This window comes from Pongo abelii, chromosome 10 (assembly GCF_028885655.2).
Source record: "Pongo abelii isolate AG06213 chromosome 10, NHGRI_mPonAbe1-v2.0_pri, whole genome shotgun sequence".
NCBI classification, from domain to species: domain Eukaryota; kingdom Metazoa; phylum Chordata; class Mammalia; order Primates; family Hominidae; genus Pongo; species Pongo abelii.
In genome coordinates this window covers 109987695-110009408 of record NC_071995.2, presented here as the reverse complement: position 1 = coordinate 110009408, position 21714 = coordinate 109987695, and the positions used below count along the sequence as shown (strand labels likewise).

Below are 21714 nucleotides of genomic sequence, written 5' to 3'. Positions count from 1 at the left end.
GAGTAAATAGTAATGTTCACCACCTTAGCCCCTGCATCTAGCGCCATACCTGGCACCTAGTAGGTGCTCAACAAACATCTACTGACCGGATAAATGCAGGACTGCACGAGTGGCTACATGACCCATGCTGGTGTCGGTGGGGCTGTCGCAGTAGCTTCCATCTTGCGTCTCCCACCTCCCAGGAGGCAGACGTGAGCACTCAGAGACACTGGGCCGACTGAGCCATGAGATGGATGCACGCCCAGTGGCCTTATCTCCCCACCGACTGGCCCCGCACGGCCTTCCATAATGCAGTCCATTAAAAGCCTTGTAAATTTTCATACATGAAAGCCTACCATGGCGTCGGCACAGACTAATTGTTGTTAAATGTGCGGGAATGTTACTGCCACGCGGCTGGAGTGATCACTCTTCCCAGCCTGGCCCAGACACCAGCCCATTCCTCTGCAGGCAGAAAGCTTACAACATTCGCACAAGGCCAAAAAGCAATTCGTGTCAAAAAGATCAATAATATAAAAATAAAGCGCGAGAATTCTAGTTAAAGGGAATGTCATATAAATATGTGGTTCACGTCCGTGACTCCAAGATTAAAAAAATCAATCAATATCGTTCTTTAGATGATGTTATTTCTAATGAGAAATACCCGGAACAACTGCAAATAACTGCTTAACTGGGGGGAAAAAAGCATTAATAATTTACTTTATAAGGCATATAATACTGAATGAAAGAGGATTGCTGCTGGTTCTTAATTTGGTTGTAATATGGCGTGACAGGTTCAATAATGCTTTGGTGGGTTCTTAATATTAAATTTGGAAGGATGTTCATTCAGTTCATCGTTAAGTTTTACCCCAAGCCGGGCAGGGCAGACTTCCAGAGGGGCAAGACTTGGTTATGGGCAGCCAAGGAGCAAGCACCATCAAAGGAATTATGTTATCAAAGAGGAGGGAGAATGGGAAGGCCAGGCATGATGGCTCATGCCTGTAATCCCAGCACTTTGGGAGGCCGAGGCTGGAGGATCACTTGAGGCTAGGAGCTTGAGACCAGCCTGGCCAACATGGTGAAACCAAGTCTCTACAAAAAATACAAAAATTAGCTGGGTGTGGTGGCGCATGACTGTAGTCCCAGCTGCTTGGGAGACTGAGGCACGAGAATTGCTTGAACTCGGGGGGGCGGAGGTTGCAGTGAGCCAAGATTGCGCCACTGCGCTCTGGCAGCGGAAAAAGGGCGGGTCATGCGTGTGCACATGTGCGTGTCGGTGGCAGTAGAGAGGATGGGAAGGCTTCTCCTCATTATATCTGACGTGAGCTGCAAGCAACACTCCTGTTTATTGAGCACTTATTATGTACCAGGTTCTGGGCTGGATATGCAGACTTGGGCTCAAATCACAGCTCTTTGTATGCGGCGGGCTTTCCTGGCAGATTCTGCCTGAAACAACAGTTCAGCAAAGAAACATCTAAAAGGCATGGGCCTGGCTGAGTGATGAGCTCCTTTCCGGCCCTAACCACCTGCAGATCTCCAGCTGGGTCCCTAAATCTAGAATCACCATCCTCAGCTCCTTCTGCACCCCCAGACCCCTCAAGGGGCCCATTTGGCCCTCCAAGCTGAGGTTTGCATCTTCTGCTCTCTGTTCAGCTGATGAATCACTGTGTGAGCTCAGGCAAGTCACTTTACCTCTCTGAGCCCCGGTTTTACACCTATAAAAGGGGACAATACCAGCTGTGCCTCCCTGACTGCGTTGCTGAGAGGAGGTGACACAAGAGGCATCCCGCTAAGTGATGGATAAACCTTGCCAGCTGATGTCCCTGCCCGAGTTCCCACTCACCACCACGGGCTGCGGGCTGGGCCTGTCACCTCCCCTGAGCAATGGGTAGGAGCAGAAACTTCATCATGGGGCTCATGGGAGGGATAAACGTGATGTGCTCAGTTTCAGCTCACCTGCTGGGAATGCCAGCTCATGCTCACGAAGCACTCACCATGTGGTGGGCTTTGTTCTTGGGGCTTTTCAAGTATCAACTCATCGAGGACTCCCAACACTCCTATGAAGTGGGTACTATTACCACCATTTAAAAACAGAGGACCAGCCCAGGCCACATGGTGAAACCCCATCTCTACAAAAAATACAAAAATTAGCTGGGCGTGGTGTTGTGCGCCTATAGTCCCAGCTACTCGGGAGGCTGAGGTGGGAGGATCGCTTGAGCCTGGGAGGCGGAGGTTGCAGTGAGCTGTGATTGCACCAATGCACTCCAGCCTGGGAGACAGAGCAACTCTGTCTCAAATATTAAAAAAAGAAAAAGAAAAGTAAAAGCAGAGGAAAGTGAAACCCAGAGAGGTTATGTGCCTTGCCCAAGGTCACACAGCCAGGAAGTAGACGATCTAAAATGTGAGCCTGAGCCAATTTGGCCCCAAAACCCACAGTTGCCCCTACTACTTATCCCCCAGGGTGGCCTCACCAGCCAGCAAGGCCACTGCTCCCTGGCCTCCCCTGCTCCCTGCCCTCCCCTGCTGTCAGAACTGCATGCATCTAACATCTGTTGTGGTTCTAAGGGGGCCCTGTTTACAAAGAGATAGTCATACCAGTGCCAGGAGCGCCAGGGAAAAGGGTAGTTTAGGGAGTGAGAGAATTATGCCATCAAAGACAGCTGGAAGAGCAAATAATGTTAAAAGAAAAAAAAAAAAAGCCCTGTAATTAAATTTCAGCTCAAACGGAAGAGCAAGAGTTTGCAGGCAGACGCGGAACAGAAGAGAGGCACAGGAACCAAAGAAGGACGCAGCACATGGGGCTGGGTGGGGACTCGGGGCCAGAGCAGGGAGGGATGTGCACATCTTGGGTGATCTCAGCTGTGAGGAAACCCTCCATTCCCCTCTCAGGAAGCCTGGCTGCAAGCACAGGAACTGACCCACTAGAAAGGTCTTCTCCAAGGTTAGGACTACCCTTCCCCACCCATGATTGTCTTGGTGGGAAAAGCAGAAAAACCTCAGTGTCTCAGAAAGCATCTGGGCCTGGGGCAGGGAGGATGGGGGAATGGTCTCTCCTCTCGGTCATCTCTGAGAGACCAGGGCCCTCATGTTATCAGATTAGCAGCCAGAGGGATCCTGTTAAAATCTGAGTCAGAGCTGGTCCCTCCTCTGCTCTAAAGCCTCCCATGACCTTATTCAGAGTTGCAGTCAAAGTCCTTACAGTAGTCTCAAGCCTTTAGCTTTAGGCAGATGCATAAAGACCAGATGATGCTAAGCACCAGTGAATGCCAGGGGCTCCAGGGTTGATGGAGGGTCAGGGTGGTCAGGGAGGGTTCCCTGCTCCCCCAGGACCTGACATTTGAAAGGAGTTCATCCAGCAAAGAGATGGTGCAGGGAAGAGCATTTCAGGCAGAGGACATGGCAAGCACTGACACCCTGAGGTGCACATGAACCAGGTGTTCACAGTCAGATGGCAGTTGGGGCTGCAGTCATCCGACGGCTCGACTGGTTCGGATGTCCACCATGGCCCCTGACTCCAGTCTGGTATCTCAGCACTCCTGGCCTCTCCTCCATGTGCTGTCTTATCCCCCAAAACCTCTCCATGCAGGCTGGGCTTCTCACAGCAGGGTGGTCTCCAGGTAGTCACACTTCTCACATAAAGGATGGGTTTGGAGAGGTGTGGTGGGGAAAGCCAGCAGGTAGGCTAAAGGCTACACTGGATCATGGCACAGTGTCACCTCCACCATGTTCTACTGGTCAAAGTAGGCACAGGCCCAGATTCAAAGGATGGAGACACAGACTCCATCTCTTGGCGGGGGAATGCAGGGACACACGGCAGATGTGCATGGGACGGAGACACTGCCGTGGCTGTCATCGGGGCAGGGTGTCAATGTGAAGTGCAGCAAACAAGTAGAACCTCTGGGATAGAACCGACAGCCTCCCTTGGGCTCCTGGACATTATTTCAGAATCACAGGGACTTGGCCTCTATGGACATTTTTTCTTTTTCTTTCTTTAAAGGATTCCATGAGGAATCCTAGGGACATCCTTGAGGGCAGGGATGGTGTCTCACCATCTTTGGATCTGCAACAGTCCTCGCACAGAGCCTGGGACACAGAAGGTTCTCCACAAGGATCTGTTGAGCGGACCTGCATGCTGCCAATAGAAGGGTGGCCTTGTCTCCTTTGGGAAGTCCTTCTTCTGGGTACTGCAAAAATGCTTGCTCTCCCTCATACCAAAAGGGGGCGAGGTGACCACTGGGTTGTTACCATCACTGAGCTAGCATCTAGAACCCTGCCTAGTATGCGGCAGCTACTCAATAAATGCATGTTGAGGTGATTAAATGATTACATGCGCTCAACTGATGATCTAATGCATCTTTACCCCCGTCTCTAAGCTCCTAGAAGATGATCATGCCACACAAATTCCCCCAGACCCTGAGTGGTTAGAGGGAGAACATTCTCGGTCCCACAAAACCATGCACGCCCACCATGTTGACAACAAGTGACTCACTGGCCACTCGACACACAGAATGTCACTGAATCTCATGCAATCCTATGAGCTGACCCTATTTACAGATGAGGAAACAGTGGCTGAGAGACATAAAGTCACTCGCCAAGGTCACATAAGCTTGTCAGTGTTAGGGTGGGGCTCAGGCCATGGGTGTCTAACCTCCCCTGGGCGTCAGAGGCCAGGTCAGCCCACTTGGTCTCCAAACTACTGTGTTTCAATCAGGCCCAGGTGAATGTCTCTGTTCCAATCCAACCCAAAAGGTTTTCCACCATACAGGCCACATCCCCTTTATGGTGGAAGAAAAAGGCGGCAGAGAAAAAGAAAATCTCCCGACAGTGGCCCTGTGGTCTTTCAAGCTGGGACAGTGCACACGCGCTTCAGAAAAGTTTCACCTCTGAGTTAGCATGACAAAACTTTTAATTTAGATGTTTTCATGTCTCCCTCCAAGTAAAAATAAGTTTAAAATAATGACTGTAATAAATGAAGGTAATTAATTGTAGTTTGTTCCTTTACTGTCTAGTCAGCTTAATTTTACCTTTTCAACTAATAATGAGAAAATAATTTTTGTGCTCGGAGGGTTAATGATATGTAACTGCGAGAACTGCTAATTGCATGTTGCAATCCATCCATCAACAACCCCATCTGTGCGACTTGATTATGTTTGCTAAATTATTGCTTTGAATTATCTTTCATAAAGCAACTTTTATAATTAGCGAGGCTTTCGTCTTGCTCTTTTCTCTGTACGCAAGGATATTCAAACTTTGGCCATTTCAAGCTGTCTGCATTAAGCCACCTTCTCCGGCTGTCTTTGTTTCCCTGAACAGGAGAAATCAAAACTGTCCTTTAAGCAATCAAGGCAGACAGAGAAACTTCCTTGATTCACAGCAGGGCAAATTCACTTCCTCTCCACCCCCTCCCACCGGCACACACACACACAAACACACACACACAGAAAGAAAGAAAAGAGACCCGCACATATATAATATAAAAAGATAAGAAGTATGCCCAGATTCTGAACACACCAGGGCTGGTGAAGCAAAATTCAGGAATAACATGGTATATTTTATTGAACATGGTATATTTCATGGTACATACCATGAAACTGAACATGGTATATTTCAAGGAAAGGCCTGCACTGGGAAGAAGGAATGACGGGCATGATATTCAGCCCTGGCGTTTTATGGGCTAGTTTATGTGACTTGGGATAGTGTTTGCCCCAGGGAATATTTCCAGGAGGTGATTAATACCCACTTGGGAATCGCAGCGCCAGCTCACAGCCTGGTGGATTGCAAGAGGAGAGCGGCATAAAGGATGAGGCCTCATTAAAAAAATTAAAATGAAAATCAAATCTGGATTATAAACGGCCTGTGCATGTGCAGCTTTTTCTGGACGAAGAAGATGCTTTTTATTAACACCTTCCTTTGGCAGCGTCTCTCCCCTGAGGCGCAAGGAGGACACAGAGGCCACGATGGCTTAGTCAATAGATCACGAGAAAAGCAGGGGTTTCGGGAATAAAATTCCAGACAAATGTAGTCTTCTTGGTACATTAAAGGGACGATGGAAAGCCCTCTTAAGAAAATTAACAAAGTTCTTTAAGGTCTTCAGCTATTAAAGCAGCATCTATTTAATGTGCCACATGGGTTTTGAAAATGAGAATTCTGCTTTGTCTTTCCTTTTGGCTTAAGACTTTCTCTGTCCTAGTATTTACTGAGCACCAACTGTGTGCCTGACCCTGGGACTGCCTCCATGCTGCTGAAGTTTTTGAATCCTTTTTCCTTTTTTTTTTTTTTTTTTTTTTAAGAGACCAGGTCTCGCTCTGTTGCCCATACTAGAAAGAAATGGTATAATCATAGCTCACTGCAGCCTTGAACTCCTGGGCTCAAGTGATCCTCCCACCTCAGCCTCCTGAGTAGCTGGGACTACAGGAATGAGCCACCATGCCCAGCTCATTTAAATTTTTTTTTTTTTTTTTTTTTCTAGAGATGAGGTCTCATTATGTTGCCCAGGCTGGTCTCAAACTCCTGGCCCCAAGTGATCCTCCTACCTTAGCCTCCCAAAGTGCTGGGATTACAGGCATGAGTGACCGCACCTGGCTTCTGAATCCTTATTGTTAGCCTCATTTGCCAGAGGAGGAAAGCGGAAGTTCAGAGAGGTTAAGGAACTTCCCTAAGGCCACACAGCTGGTTTAGGAGCAGAGTTGAGGCTTTGACCAGGCCTGAGTCAGATTTGCATGTATTTTCTACCATGCTTCAGTCAGGTCTTCTCCCGAACATCACCCAAACCTAACATTTCTCCTATTGAAAAGATAACAAAAGTCATACCCACTTCCTACAGGAAAAAAACCCCTCGAACCCTTCTTTGAGATAAAAAGCCTTCAACACCTAGTTAGGAAAGTGGCAGATGGCAGCTCAGCCATACTAGAGATCCAGTAAACCTGTACTGGAGGTCACTGCTCATAGGAATAAAATATCCAAGACTTCTCATATGCAAGGCAGTATTTTAAGCACTTCATCAGTGTTAGCTTTGTTCTTCCTCAATTTCACCCTGTGAAATATGTATAATTTTTTTTTTTTGAGACAGAGTCTTGCTCTGTCGCCTAGGCTGGAACGCAGTGGCATGATCTTGGCTCACTGCAACCTCCGTCTCCTGGGTTCAAGTGATTCTCCTGCCTCAGACTCCTGAGTAATTGGAATTACAGATGCCCGCCACCACACCTGGCTAATTTTTGTATTTTTAATAGAGTTGGGGTTTCACTATGTTGGCCAGGCTGGTCTTGAACTCCTGACCTGAAGTGATCCACCCTCCTCGGCCTCCCAAAGTGCTGGGATTACAGGGGTGAGCCACTGCCTGGCCTGAAATATGTATAATTATTACCCCATTTTACAGATGAGGAAATGGAGGCACAGAGAGGTTAAGTAGCTCACCTCAGATCACACAGCTAGAAGTGGGAGAGGTGGGATTCCAACCCAGGCTGGCTCCAGCATCTGTACTCTTCACCCACTAACAGCTCTTCGTGTGTCAGACATTACATTAAACCCTTTCCCTGCATTAGATCTCAGTTAATCCTCAAAACAACATGAAAAGACTTGTCAGTATCTTTATACTCCCATTTAACAGATAGGGAAAACTGAGGCTCTAAGAGGCCAAGGGACGCTGTGTTCACACCAACACAAGCAAGGAAACAGCTGAGAAAGTGATGTTCTCTACAAACAGCTGAATGCCTGTCTTTGGATTAGGCAGAGGGATCAGTTGCTATAGGGAGCTTGTGTGCTGAACAGCTCTCCTGGGACTAGGAGTTGGTAGATGGGAACCTCTATTTTTTTTTTTTGTAACACAAAGTCATGAAAACCCCCATTCCTAACATTATTGGTCTGTCTGGTTTTTTTCTTCCCAGCCCAGGCACCTTGCAACCAAATGAATCAATACTGGATGGCCCTATAAATAAATAAGCACATCAGTCAACTCGGTAATAAAAGGAAACGATGAAAAATATGGAAATCAGCGACATTTGTGTAAATCCAGTTATTGTTTACTTTAATATTGCCTTATGTGCTTATGTGGTTCCAAAGAGACAGATTTAAAGTAATGTGGCACTTGGTGGATGACAGACTTAAAATGCATCCCCTCTGGTGAGATCCGAGTGTGGCCAATCCTTCTGGGGTCCTGCCTGAGCCCAGGGAAGCCTGAGAAGAGCCCCCTCAAGATGGAACGCTTTAGAAATCCCTGGACCCACATGATTCCAGTCTTTTCTTGGCCTGCCTCCTGTGCCAGCCAGACAAGTGGACATTATCAGACTCTTGGTTACAAAGTCAAGCAAAGAGGAGAAATGGGGGAGGTTCACCCTGATCACAGGGCTTCCAAAAAGCAAGAGAAATTATTTACTGAGGACAGCAAAGGAACTAGGGCTCAGCGGGTCGGCAGGAAAGAATGCGGACAATGTTACTTTTATACTCAAAGAGTGGGCTGGTGCAAAGAATTTCTGGTTGGGCTGGTAACTGTGTGGACTTATCTGCAAGGCTGCCTCAGAGAATCAAAGGACAGCAGAATGCCAAGAGAGGGCAAAGGTCATCTAGTACCAACCTCTGATTTTAAAAATAGGAAACCAAGCCTGGAAGGTGAGGTAGGTTTGTTCAAGGTCATAGATCTTTCTTAAATTTTATTTTTTATTGTTTTAGAGACAGGGTCTCGCTCTGTCACCCAGGTTGGTGTGCAGTGATGCGATCATGAATCACTGCAGCCTCAACTTGCCGGGTTTAAGCAGTCCTCCCGCCTTAGCCTCCGGAGTAGCTGGGACCACAGGCACGTGCCACCGTGACTAGCTAATTTTTAATTTTTTTTGTAGAGATGGGGGTCTTGCTATGCTACCTAGGCTGGTCTTGAACTTCTGGCCTCAAGTGATCCTCCCACTTCAGCCTCCCAAAGCACTGGGATTACAGGGGTGAGCCACTGTGTATGCCCCAAGGTCACTGATCTTACATGTAGCAGAGCCAGTGTAAGGTTGGGCAAAGTCGAGGGAGAGGGAGATATCTTGGGATCAGACTTGAATTCTGTCAAAATGAACCGAGAACCAATTCTCATTACTATACCATTGGGATGGGAGACCAGAGGGAAGGGCACAGAGTTTGCAGTGGGGACAGGGAAGCTTCTCCAAAGCTTCTGGAGGCTGCTGGCCCCCCTGGGCAACTCTAGGTGGGATAGGACGGGGAGCCATTGGGGGCACTTTTCTGACATGCTGTGGGCCCTGGGTCTTACCTCGGCTTGGAAGCTTTTTAATACAGGAGCCACCATCTCTCTGATTTCCTGAAAAAGAGATCAGCAAAGAGTTCACTACAGTGCCAGGTGGGACGCCCCCGTGGCCCCTGCTTGTAGCTCGCTGCTGTCCCTGGCTCAGCATTTCCCAAGCATGTCCCGTGGGGCCTGAATTCCATTGGATTTCACAAGGGACACACACAAACAGGGGTACCAAGCCACACCAGACTGGGAAACGTCAAGTCCAAGGGGTTTCCTTCCTGCAGGACTTTCTGGAGTCTTTCATATAATGCATGTTGGGAATTTCCAGAAGACAAAGGAAGTGGTGTTTCTCAAATGGATTTGCTCATAGAATGGTCTTTTATGCAAAATATCTTGTGAGACAGGTGGTCCATCCCAGGTCACACTTTGGAGTGGGGTGGGGGCTGGAGAGGTAACCCCAATTCTCCATGCTCAGCACTACATGAAAGTCCTTCCTTAAAAACCTTCTGCCCTTCAAGGTGTCGCCCGGGGCTGCCTCTTTCAGGTTGCAAGGTCTCCGTGACCCTACAACCCTGTAGCCACCTCTCCAGCAAAGACTGCCTTTTGCATTTTAGCAATGCCACTTGTGTAACTGACTCTCCCTCCTCACCAGAACGTGCAGTTTCTGCAGTTTAGGCTTGGTCTATACCCCATTTGAGCTCTGCAAATGTTTGAGGAACTCTATGGACGTGGGCTGTCTTCAGAGGAGGTTTGTCCCAGCCACCCTGAGCCTCCTATTTCCAGACTCTAATTTCCTGACTTTCATAAGTGACCTGAGGTTCCCAGCAACTTGGGCTAGCCTGGCAAACTCCTACGTATTCTTCTCCCCAGCACGTAAGAGGGAAACCTTAAGAGCCATGTGTCCCGAGAATCCAACCCTAATCCTTCAGTTTCCTGTGAGATCTGCTGGTGTGACTCCCCCATCACAATCAGCCACAGCTACCAGTAATCCCCACGGGAGGCACTGAGGGACTGGACAGGGTGGGGAGGGGTTGCCCCAGACAGAGCAGGAAAGGAAGAGACGCGTTGAAGACTTATGGGCAGGTAAAGAATAAACCCCTTCATTATGCAAATAACGCTGTGTTGCTTCTGCCCCTGATTCTAGATCCCTGGGGCTTTCCTGAGCCACTGAGTGATGACTGATGTATGTCGGGGACCTTCAGGGGAGACACAGGCCTAGCAGACTTGACCATAAGGGGCCATGGGTGCGAGGCTGAGCCACGGAGAAGGAAACTTCTGAGAATCTGGGTCACAGGTGGTGAACTCAAATGCCTACCAGGCCAGGCAGGAAGCAGCTACGAGGGAGGCTGGGACAATGCAAGCCCCACCAATGGGGTGACGTGCTCTGCTCTAGCTGATGACGGCAGCATGAGCACGGAACCTCTGGGTTGCACAATCTACCAAATATTCTCAAAAGACACTGGAAATCCAGTTTTTAGGTGAAATCATCTGAGATACTAAATATTGGCAACTCACCATAAAGTTCGAAAGACTTTACAGACTAAATAAAAATGTGATGGCGGGAGACCTCTGGTCCATGTTCAGGAAACATTAGTTCTGGATGGGACCTCTCAGAAACCATCTCTCCAGTTCCTTGCGTTTATGGAAGGGGAAACTGAGGTCCCAAGAGGGGCTAGCCTCCTCAAGGTCACACAGCAAGTGAATGGCGCAGCTAGAATTTGAACCCAGGTCACTGGACTCCCCCAAACAGGCCCTTTTCACAACCCCACACTCAAGTATCTGAGCATTCTGGGAGGGATGGGTTTGGCGGGACTTCGTGCTAATGCTGCCCATTTCTAGAAGCACCCGCCTCATCTGCTTCACGGCTGGGGGACGCCGAGCACAGGCGCGAGCAGGAGGTGAGCTGGGCACCAGCCAGAGGAGCTCTTAAATAAAGCCTCGGCGTGACTTTCTCCATCAGGAGAGACTGGCTCCAAAAAGGAGAATTTTCAGAGGCACGACTATAATAGGAATGGAAACTTATTCCTCTTAATTACATAATTGCATAATTATGCAGTATTAAAATTATGTAAGCTGAACTCAGAGGCTTAAAACATGGCCTGGATTTCCCTCATCACCTGGGGGCTCCCACATGGCCTCAGAAGAAAGTCAGTTGGGCCAGGAGAAGGAAGATGAGATAGAGGGTCTAAGCTGACGAGGGAGAGGGCATGTGCAGCTGTGAAGATGTGGGGCCGATTCAGCTCTGATTCCTGGAGTCAAAGGAGAGTCAAAGGTAACCTCATTCTGGGGAGTTTCCAGACCAAGCTGAGCTCTGTTCTAAAAGGCAAAGGAAGGGTTCTCAGCATCACTGATACCTTCTTGGCTCTTGGAGTCAAACCAAAGGCCTGGCTTGGCTTTTCTGAAGCCACAACATGGGAGAGGCTTTTAGACCTGAGATTCATGCCCCTTCTCCATGTAGACACTCTCTTCCTTCCACACTTGCTCCATGGACAAATTCTAGCTAGATCCTAGTCCCTTCTCTTGCCTTGAAGAACCAAAGACATTTATGACTTGTGTGAGATGGATTTTGCAGCTAAGAGGCTGAGGTGGACCTGAGGCTTCTTCCCAGTGTGCTCATGTGACCTGATCCCTGGCTGAGTCTGCCTCTTCCCTGTCTTCCCATGTTCCCCTCCCTGACCAGCGAGATGGCAACAGGACCCCCCACCAATCTCAGTATCAGACTGGCAGAGTGTAACTGGTGGAATCAAGGTCTCCCATCTGAATGCCAAACTCTGCCCCACCTTCCTCCAGCACACCTGAGCAGGTAAGGACAGATGTTAACCTTCTGCCGACCAGAATGAAACACAGTTGGCTTTGGGGAGATCTGGCCGCAGAGATCTCTGATGTTTGTCCCCTGTCACAGCCCTGATGTGCCACATCCTTTTTATATAGAGTCAGAGGGCTTTATTTTCCCTATTTGTGTTTATTCTCATCATTTGTTTTGTAATTTGAGAAGCAATAGGGGGGCCTGCGAGAGGAGGGAAAAGAATTCACACATCCGGGCCGGTAAAGAACAGAAACTTGTCTGTTCTAGTCTGTTCCTTGGGGGGCCCTTACATTGCTGGGGGCTGGTCATTCTCTGTCCTCCACCAAGCTCCCTGCAATGGCAAGGCATAGCTGGTTGCTGGGATTGCAAGGGAGGCGGTGAAGGGGAAGAATGAGGTGCACGTACAGGGGGTGAGAGGCTGAGTTTCAGAGATGATGAGTGCCGGCAGGCCCCGAGAGGGTGTTAGAGAGTTGACGGCTGTCTTCTTCCAGACGCCAACAGGAAAGCAAAATAAAATCAAGAACTCTAAGGCACATTGTCTTTGCCAGCAAAGCCAGGCATTTGACTTGGATATGAATGTGGGGGGGAAAATGGACGTTTCACAGCACCCTCGAAAAACAATGACGTTGATGGAGAAACGCCCCCCCCCCCTTCAGTTGGCACCACTGAGCACCACTAGGCCAAGAAACCCCGAAAGGTTAGGGGTTGTCATTTTTCTTTGTGGCTAATTAGCTTCTTTTCTTGTTAGTCACTTATATCTACAGTTTTCAAAATATAGTTTGAACGGAGAGAAATCTGCATTCCTACTGAGTTAATTCTATAACAGCAAATATACCATACCTCAGGTACATTTTTCTTAAATTCCCGGCGGAGTTCAATTAAATGTTTATGAGAATGTTCACTCTCCTCCTGCCGTGCAGACAGCTCAGAAGCGACGGAATTAAGCTCCTTCTGGAACAATAAAAAAAAAAAGAGAGAGAGAGAAAAGAAAAAGATTTTTTTTTCTTTTTTTCCTTTTTAACCACTGTACAAAACAGCATTCTGAACAAGTTTTCTTAACTTACAAAGCTGAGAAAAGACAGGATATTGACTCCTGGCACAAATAAATAATTTACAAAACTGGGATGCAACTGAAAAAAAATCCAGGACAGCTTTTTTTGCTTGTCGGAAGTCAGGCCAGATCAATAATCTTCTATAAAGTTGGGTGGAGTTGGTTTTTTTTTTTCCATCTCTTCCCCCCACCCCATGCCCCACCTCTTAAATTTCCAAAGGAGTGATGGCATAAGCTTGTCAGTAACTGTAGAAAACATCTCCAAACCATGTCAAAATAGTAAAGTGCGGCATATTGTATGGGCATATTATAGTGGAAGAAAGTGCTGTCGACAGCTTTCATATATCAGAGGTGGGAACGGCTCCAACTATGACTTACTTACACTTAAAGGTTCATAAATACGCCTTTTAAGATATAGATGGCTTTTTAATTTCAGTAGATTTTGGAAAAATGAAGGTGCCAATAAGAAGTAAGCTGACCTTTTGTGTATCTCGCAGTAAATCATTTAAGGTTCACTTCAAGTCTAAGAAATATTTCATTGAAGACTCCTGGATTCAGAAGAAATGGATTGGAAGGTGCTTTGCTGGCTTATATGCAAGGAAGGTATCAGACCAGGTTTTTATAGGATGTACCAGCGAGGGAAAAAGAGAGAGAGTTGGAAGGGGGGATGCTCCGGCTCACACACATCACAGACAATGTCTGCTGGTCATGCATGTATATTTGATCACCCCTCTCGAAGCTTTCTTCACTTTAATGGTGGCAGTTTCACAAGGGGAGTACAATTCACCATGAGTTGTCATGGATTTCATTTGCATAATTCAAGAAATGCTCTGTTTATGTGGTCGGCTGCTTCCTTGCACCATCCCGAGATGGGCTTTTTTTCTGGACCATAACTCGAGGAGCATTTCTGTATATATCATCCGATTATATTTGCAGCAATCAAGCCCCATAATTTCCTAAATCCGGTGATGCAATAAATTTCTGCAATCAGATTTATTAAAAACACACACGCAGATGCGGGAGTGTATTTCTAGGGTGAACTCTTTAATCTAACATATGTATGACGAGGCCCAGCACCGTGTTGAAAGACCCCATTTGTCATCACTAATACACATTCATCTTGCACACACAATGAAACACTTTTGCCATTAGATAATGAAATAAAAGTACTATTAACCCACTGCAAATCCTTTTCCCTCTAAGAGACGAAATGCATGGTAATTGTCTTATATCATGTCTGAGAGTCAGTAAATTTGCTCAATAGCAGCTCACCAGAGCACCATAAACCTGGCACCCCAAGCTGGGATGAGTGTCCCTGACCTATGGATTTCTTTGTAGAAATCCAGGAAGGAACTTCTATTTCTGGAGAAATGTCTAACTTCTTTAGAAAATTATGAGACTAGAAGGGAGAAGGTAGAGGCACCAAAGTAGCTTTGAAATAGAGGCGAGGGCCAGGTGCAGTGGCTCATGCCTGTAATCTCAGCACTTTGGGAGGCCAAGGGTTTGAGACCAGCCTGGGCAATATAGTGAGGCCTCCTCTCTACAAAAAATAGAACAATTAGCTGGTCGTGGTGGCATTGCACTTATAGTCCCAGCTACTTGGGAGGCTGACGTGGGAGGACTGCTTGAGCTCAGGAGGTCAAGGCTGCAGTGAGCTGTGATGGTGCCACTGCATTCCAGCCTGGGTGACAGAGACCTTGTCTTTATTTTGGTGGGGAGGAGAGGAAACAGGTGCTCTCCAAGGTGCTGAAATCAATTCTTGCCGAAGCACAGGGTACTCCCACTTGAAGGTACATGGGGGCTTCCAGTTTAAAAGCCCGGTTTTTATCAGGATTAAGCCAGGTGTGGAACAAGGTGTTATGAGCAAAAAGGGGGGAATTCTGGTTCATCATCACTTACAACTAATCACAGTTTCTAATAAAGAAACTACAACTGACCACAACTGAAATATCCAGTGACAGGAGAGATCAGTGTTTGCAGCAATAGACAAAGGTAGACAAAACCCAACTGGTTGGCGCAGCCAGGTGGACAGAATCTCACTTGGCAGGAGAGAAAAAAACTGGAGTGCCAGGGTCAATTTGAGTTGCAGCAGCGTACTCCCAGCTCTTCTTAGTTTTTCTCATCTCTCTTGAAGACAAAGATGTGATTTTCACATTGCTGCAGGACAAACAGAACTGGGACATGGGTTTACAGCTCTCCATCTTGGATTATTGTGTGTCTGACACTGTTTTTTTTTTTTTTTTTTTTTTTGAGACGGAGTCTCACTCTGTCGCCCAGGCTGGGGTGCAGTGGCGTGATCTCAGCTCACTGCAAGCTCCGCCTCCCAGGTTCACGCCATTCTCCTGCCTCCCAGCCTCCCGAGTAGCTGGGACTACAGGCACCCGCCACCAAGCCCGGCTAATTTTTTGTATTTTTAGTAGAGACGGGGTTTCACCGTGTTAGCCAGGATGGTCTTGTCTCCTGACTTCATGATCCACCCACCTCGGTCTCCCAAAATGCTGGGATTACAGGTGTGAGCCACTGCACCCGGCCGTGTCTGACACTATGTTCTTATTGCAGGGACACTGGTGCCTTCCCACAGTGCAGCAACCAATATACCTGGTGGGGGTGAACTTTGACTCCTCATTAAAAACATCCAGCCCGGGTTCTGAAAGGAAATTGCAGAGCAGGATAAGTCCAACCACCTGATGTGTCCTCACAGACATTTATGCCTGACTCCCTCCACCTGCACCTCCCAGGCTGCTGGTGGGTGCAAATCTGACAGGCAGGATGTCTGCTGTGTCCACACTGCAGAGAGAACAGAGCAAGGGAAGGCAGGGGGACATCACCAGTCCCCTCACCCTGACCCCACTGCAAGCCCAGCCCTTGGTGTCTTTCCTCGAGCAGACGAAGTCACTGACATCCACGTTCTTCTCAATTTTGCCTAAATCTATGCTTGTCCTTCAACCCTGAATTCTTGCTACAGTTCACTGGTAAACACACTAACACCAATAATAATAATAGTAAATACTCATAACTACCATTTATGGAAAGCTTACATGTACCAGGCACTACGCTAAGCTCCTAACATACATCATCTCATGGAACAAACACATTAATGTGTCTTGTCTGTATGGTGATTCAAACAGGGGCTTGGAAATATACTACAGTCAATTCTAATAACCGAGGTGCGGATTATCTCCTTGGTGGATTATAAAGGCACATTTTTAATGCCCTTCTCTTCAGCGGGCTTCTGCTCTGCTTCTCCATCAGCTGGGGGGTGTTCAGGGCATTTGTTTTAAATGATATGGATGTGTAAAGCTTCAAGTGTTCAATAAATGTTGTCTCTTCTTTTTTTTTGAGACAGGGTCTCACTCTCGTCACCTAGGCTGGAGTGCAGTAGTGCAGTCATAGCTCACTGCAGCCTTGACCTCCCAGGCTCAAGCTATCCTCCCACCTCAGCCTCCCTAGTAGCTGTGACTATAGGCATGTGCCATCATGCCCAGCTAATTTTCGCATTTTTTGGGGGTAGAGACAGGGTTTCACCATGTTGCCAGACTGGTATCGAACTCCTGGACTCAAGCAATCCACCTGCTGTGGCCTCCCAAAGTGTTGGGATTACAGGTGTGAGCCACTGTGCCTGACCTTGGCTGATATTAATCTTATGTTTAGATAAACTGACAGCTAAGAAAACACCCCACCAGATCAATGATTCCAAGAATTTTGGATTTCACAGCTCAGTAAAAATTCTGTTTTAAAAAGAAAGGAAGACTGGTAGAGTATTGCCAAATGTTACTGTATCAAGTAAAGACATTAAAAACCACTCCCTCACACACCCTAAAAGAAAGGATATTTGAATATCAGCAAAGCAAGAGGGCCAATGACAGCATTGGCACGGGTCTTTCATAATACACACAGCTAAAATTAAAAAGCTCATGGCACTACATCTATTTTGAAGGAATGGAAAAAAATTCTATCACAAACATAAACCAGCACTGGTCTAAAGCTGAGTTTTAGAAAGCATGTCCGAACCACCACACACACAGCTTTGGTAATCAAACAGAAATCAGGATCTTCTCCTACCCAGCCCCTGCTGGCCCCACCAGCCCCCCAGCCCTGGGGGAGCCATGATTAACACAGCCCCAGACTTTGGGCCAGGCCCAGGCAGGGAGGAGACTCATCTGATTAACCGGCCATCAGCAGCAGACAGACAGCCCGGAGCCCGGCGCAGACCATTCAAATAATGATCATCATAAACAGCCCATTTGCAACTAAAAAGAAATAATTTTAATGAGCCTGAAGCAGATGATAGATGCAGCTGAGGCTCGGGCCAATGTGCAGAGAGAAAGGAGGCTGGGGCTGAGCTGCACCCGGGACTGGGTGCTGCAGGAGAAGCCGGGGGCTTGGAGGAAGGGGCTTTTCTGATGGGATCTGCAGCACCCCCTGGAAGTGCCCACTGCCCAGTGAGAGTCCCTGTCTGTGAGAGGGTTTGCCACTGGTGTGCTGAACAGTCTTGGGACTTAGTCCTCCAAGGCACTCAGAACATATGAGCTAGAAGGAATCCTCAAGGTCGCTCAGGTCACCGCTGTCCAAACTTTGACCACTCATGTCCCTCTGTGTGAATTTTGTCATATTGATATAGCATCTAAAATATGATTATTTAATATTTCTCTTCAAAGGGACTCCTATGGTTCTCTTTTTGAGATATGGATCACTTTAAGTTCCATAGTTCAATGTTAAGCTTAGTGAATTACAAAATTTTTTTTTAGATAGGGTCTTGCTCTGTCACCCAGGCTGGACTGCAATGGCATGATCACAGCTCACTGCAGCCTTGACTTCCCAGGCTCAGGTGACCCTCCCACAGCCTCCTGGGTAGCTGGGACTACAGGCATGTGCTACCATGCCTGGCTAGTTTTTATTTTTTGTAGAGACAGGGGTCTCGCCATGTTGCCCAGGTTGGTCTTGAACTCCTAGGCTCAAGTGAAAGCTTAGTGAATGGTTTACACCTGAGTAAGCACTACCCAGTTCAAGATGTAGAACGTTCACATTCCTAATGCCTGTGAAAACTCCCTAGTACTCTCTCCTTGTCAGTACCCCCTAAAAGTAACCATGATTTGGACCCTGGCATCACAGACGCATTTTTCCTATTCCTGACTTTTACCTAATGACTCCTTCCCTTTTTTAAAATCTAAATAAGTGTATTTAAAAAGGACACTTTCTTGTCACTAGAGAATCATGTACCATAAACAGATGGTAGCCACTAAAATAAAAGTATAACCAAAAACAAATCATTGCTGCCTGTGTTTGTTATAAAAGGTTAGCAAGTGCTGGAGGGGTGTTAAAGTTAATTCCCCTACAGAAACTTTCTGCTCGTTGGAATGAAGAAGGGTGGAAGAGATAAGGCAAAACTGTTCCTCAGAACCCAAGTCAATCCCTTCTAACACAGGCTCTATTGAATGCTTACAATTTCATGTCCCGTCAGTGGGTATGTGTCCCACACTTCAGTAAATACGAATCATATCTGAGTCTCCCATTTAAAGATGAGAAAACGGAGGCACAGATAGTTTTGGTTACCCACCCACATCACACATAGTTAAGAGGTTGGATTTTCTCAGAGGGGAGGGTGGGTCTTGGCTAGGGAAGGATCCTATGGTTGGTTATCTATGGGGAAGCAAGTCTAGCATTCTCAATTTGTCCGGGTTTCCCCAACCAGGAAGGATTGGGAATCTTACAAGAACACTTAGTTTTTAAAGAAATTTCACACCTGATCCCAAAGTGTCAGCTATATGAAGAGCCTTGGCCTAGAATCTGCATTCTTATGAGGGGAACACATGTTAAGACACAACCTGAGATCCTGCCTACCTGTGCCTACATTTTTCTCAGCTCCAAGGACACCTCACACTCAGACATATCCCCCTAGGGCCACCTCTGAGAAGAAACCTCCTAAAAAGTGATTGTTGGGAGCTGGGTTTAAGGAATTGAGGACCTCAGCTGTTGCTAGGCTTTAAAGACATTCCATGAAGATAAACAATCTCTTTCTCAGTATGTCCTTCCTGGTTTAAAACCTGGCTTAGGATAATCTCCTCACTCCTGGGTGTCCCTGGGTCCCTCCCACTTCCCCTTCTCCTTGTTTCCTTCCCAGCTGGACCAAATTCCGCGCGGAAACCCAAATGCACCAGAACCTTCTGACTCCATGGTTCCACAGTCTCCTTTCCCTCAGCTCGGATGATCTCATTCTGTCTTTGTGGTTGATCTTACTCATCTCTTTGTGTGTCAGCTTGAATGTCTCCTCTTCCAGAAAGGCTTCCCAGACACCCCTCAAGTTAGGTGTCTGCTTTGGGCCCCTGTTAACTCTTTCTGATATTTGCTACTAGATTTTTTTTAAGCCCTAGAACTTCTTCTTTAAATGAAACTTCACACAGAAGTTCCTTATAGGAAACAATAGCTCATAGTTAACATTTATTGAGTGTCTATTACAACATATATACTAATATTTATTGAGTGCACTAAGCACTTTATGTACCTTATCTCTTGTAAGGATATGTATGTGAAGTGATGGTCGAGATTCCAGGCCAGGTTTCAGAAACAAAGATGAGCGGTGATTATGACTTCCAGTATAGTCACCAACCCCCCAAATCCAAACAGGGGCTCTGCTTTCACCTTACTACAGGGGGATGCAACCGAAGATGTTGGACCTCATCTAACCACCCACTCATCTACCCATCCACTCATCCATCAATGCATTCATGGTCTCTGATGTGCTAGGCATTTCATAAGGAGGATGGAAATGATAAGCCAGATATAGCCTGGATCCTCCGAGAGCTCAGAAACCAGACAAGCTTGGGTATAAGTAATTTTAGTGAAAGGTGACAAAGGCCATCATGCAGAGACATTATCTTTAGTGCAGGCTTGGAGAAGAGTGAAACCCTAACATGTCTTTTGTATTGCCTTTGGGTGGGCATGGAAACTGATCAGGCAAAGGAGAGGTCGAGCTTTAATCTACCTCTTCTAATTAAATCATAGTGTGGTCCCAACTTGGGCAGGGGCTGCCAGTAACCACTGAAGTGCTAACCAGGCTGGAAGCCCTTTATCTAACATCCGTCCAACTACCCAACCACCATCCATTTATCCATTCATCTAATCATACATCTATCTACCCAACTAATCATCCATTTATCCATTCATCCAGACATACATCTACCCATCCAACCACCATCCATTTATGCATTCATCCAATCATACATCTGTCTACGCAAACATCCATTTTCATCCAGTAATACATCTACCCATCCAACCAACCATCCCTTTATCCATTCATCCAATTATACATCTACCCACCTAACCAACCATCCATTTATCCAACAGTTCATCATCTAGAAAAGGATCATCCATTCATCTATTCATCCAACTGATCTTGTCCAGCATCCAGGTACCCAATCACTCAAGCAGCCATCCATCCTTGGGTGGATAGGTGGGTTAGTTACCTAACCCCATCCAATCAACCATCCAACTAATCACTGGCCCAATTCTGTGTCAGGCACAGTGCTAGGTACTAGTGTACAGAAACCAACCAACACAGTCCCTGTCCTTGAGGAGTTCACAGTACAGTGTGGTGGACAGAGAGAGCCATTCTAACACTGCGTGCCGACATACACCATAAGAAGTATAAAAACAGTAAGACAAGAACACAGAGAGCAAGGTGACTTACTGTGATTGGGAAAAAGAGTTGCCAAGATAGGAACATCTGACCTGTGTCTGGAAGGATGAAGAATTTGTCAGATGAAGAAGCCAAGCAATCCAGGCAGAGGAAATGGAAATGTTGCAAAAGCCCTTAACTTTTTTTTTTTTTTTTTTAAGACAGGGTTTTGCTTTGTAGTCCAGCCTGGCGTGCAGTGGCACAATCCTGGCTCACTGCAACTTCAACCTCCCATGCCCAAGCAATGCTCCCTTCTCAGCCTCCCAAGTAGCTGGGACCATGGGTGCAAACCACCACACCCAGCTAATTTATTTTTTGTAAAGACAGGGCCTTGCTATGTTGCTCAGGCTGGCCTCAAACTCCTGGGCTCAAGCAATCCTTCTGCCTCGTCCTCCCAAACTGCTTGGATTACAGGCGTGCACCAACTACACTTGGCCTGGTCTTCCGGTTCTTGTCTTGAGTTTTCTTCTCCTTAACACGTATCACTACCAAATACACTGTGTATTTTACTTCTTTACTAAAATGAAAGCTCCATGAGAACAAGATATCCTCAGTGCCTAGAACAGTTCCTGATACACAGTAGGCATTCTAGAAATGTTTGTTTGTCGAATGAATGAGTGAATGCTATGTGTCAAGGCCAGAGACCCCTAAAGAGCCTGGTCTGTCTGGGAAACAGTGACACGGTTCACAGACCACTGACCTGGGTTCAAACGCTGGCTTTGATGCCTCACTGGCATTGTGTACTTGGATAGGTGACTCAGCCTCCGTTTCTGTGTCTATAAAATGGGGCTAAGAATTCGTGCCCATAGGGTTGTCAGGACCCCTTGAGAACCAGATTGTAAGCAGGTCAAGTGCTTGGCTTGGTGTCTAGGGTCTTCAGAGTGTTGACAACCACCAATGGCATGCAGTCCCTCAAGGGTGGGGGCTGTGTGCATGACTGGGTGATACAGCTCTTGTTCACAGCTATCCAGGGGTTCTAGTTCAAC

The 21714-nt window shown here is 47.0% G+C and overlaps 1 protein-coding gene across 5 annotated transcripts in view; it reads right to left on the bottom strand.

Annotated features, from left to right (window-relative positions):
- The window catches only part of CUX2 (cut like homeobox 2), a 316815-nt gene that overhangs the window by 123966 nt on the left and 171135 nt on the right, over positions 1 to 21714 (bottom strand). For 4 of the 5 annotated variants that reach the window (XM_054528252.2, XM_024257429.3, XM_054528247.2 and 1 more), the window contains exons 2-3: positions 12843 to 12953; positions 9218 to 9265 (exon numbers count right to left, since the gene is read on the bottom strand). In XM_054528252.2, the coding sequence (XP_054384227.1) occupies positions 9218 to 9265; positions 12843 to 12953 (159 nt within the window). The remainder of the gene's footprint in view (positions 1 to 9217; positions 9266 to 12842; positions 12954 to 21714) is intronic. The other variant, XM_054528246.2, reaches the window with a different exon arrangement.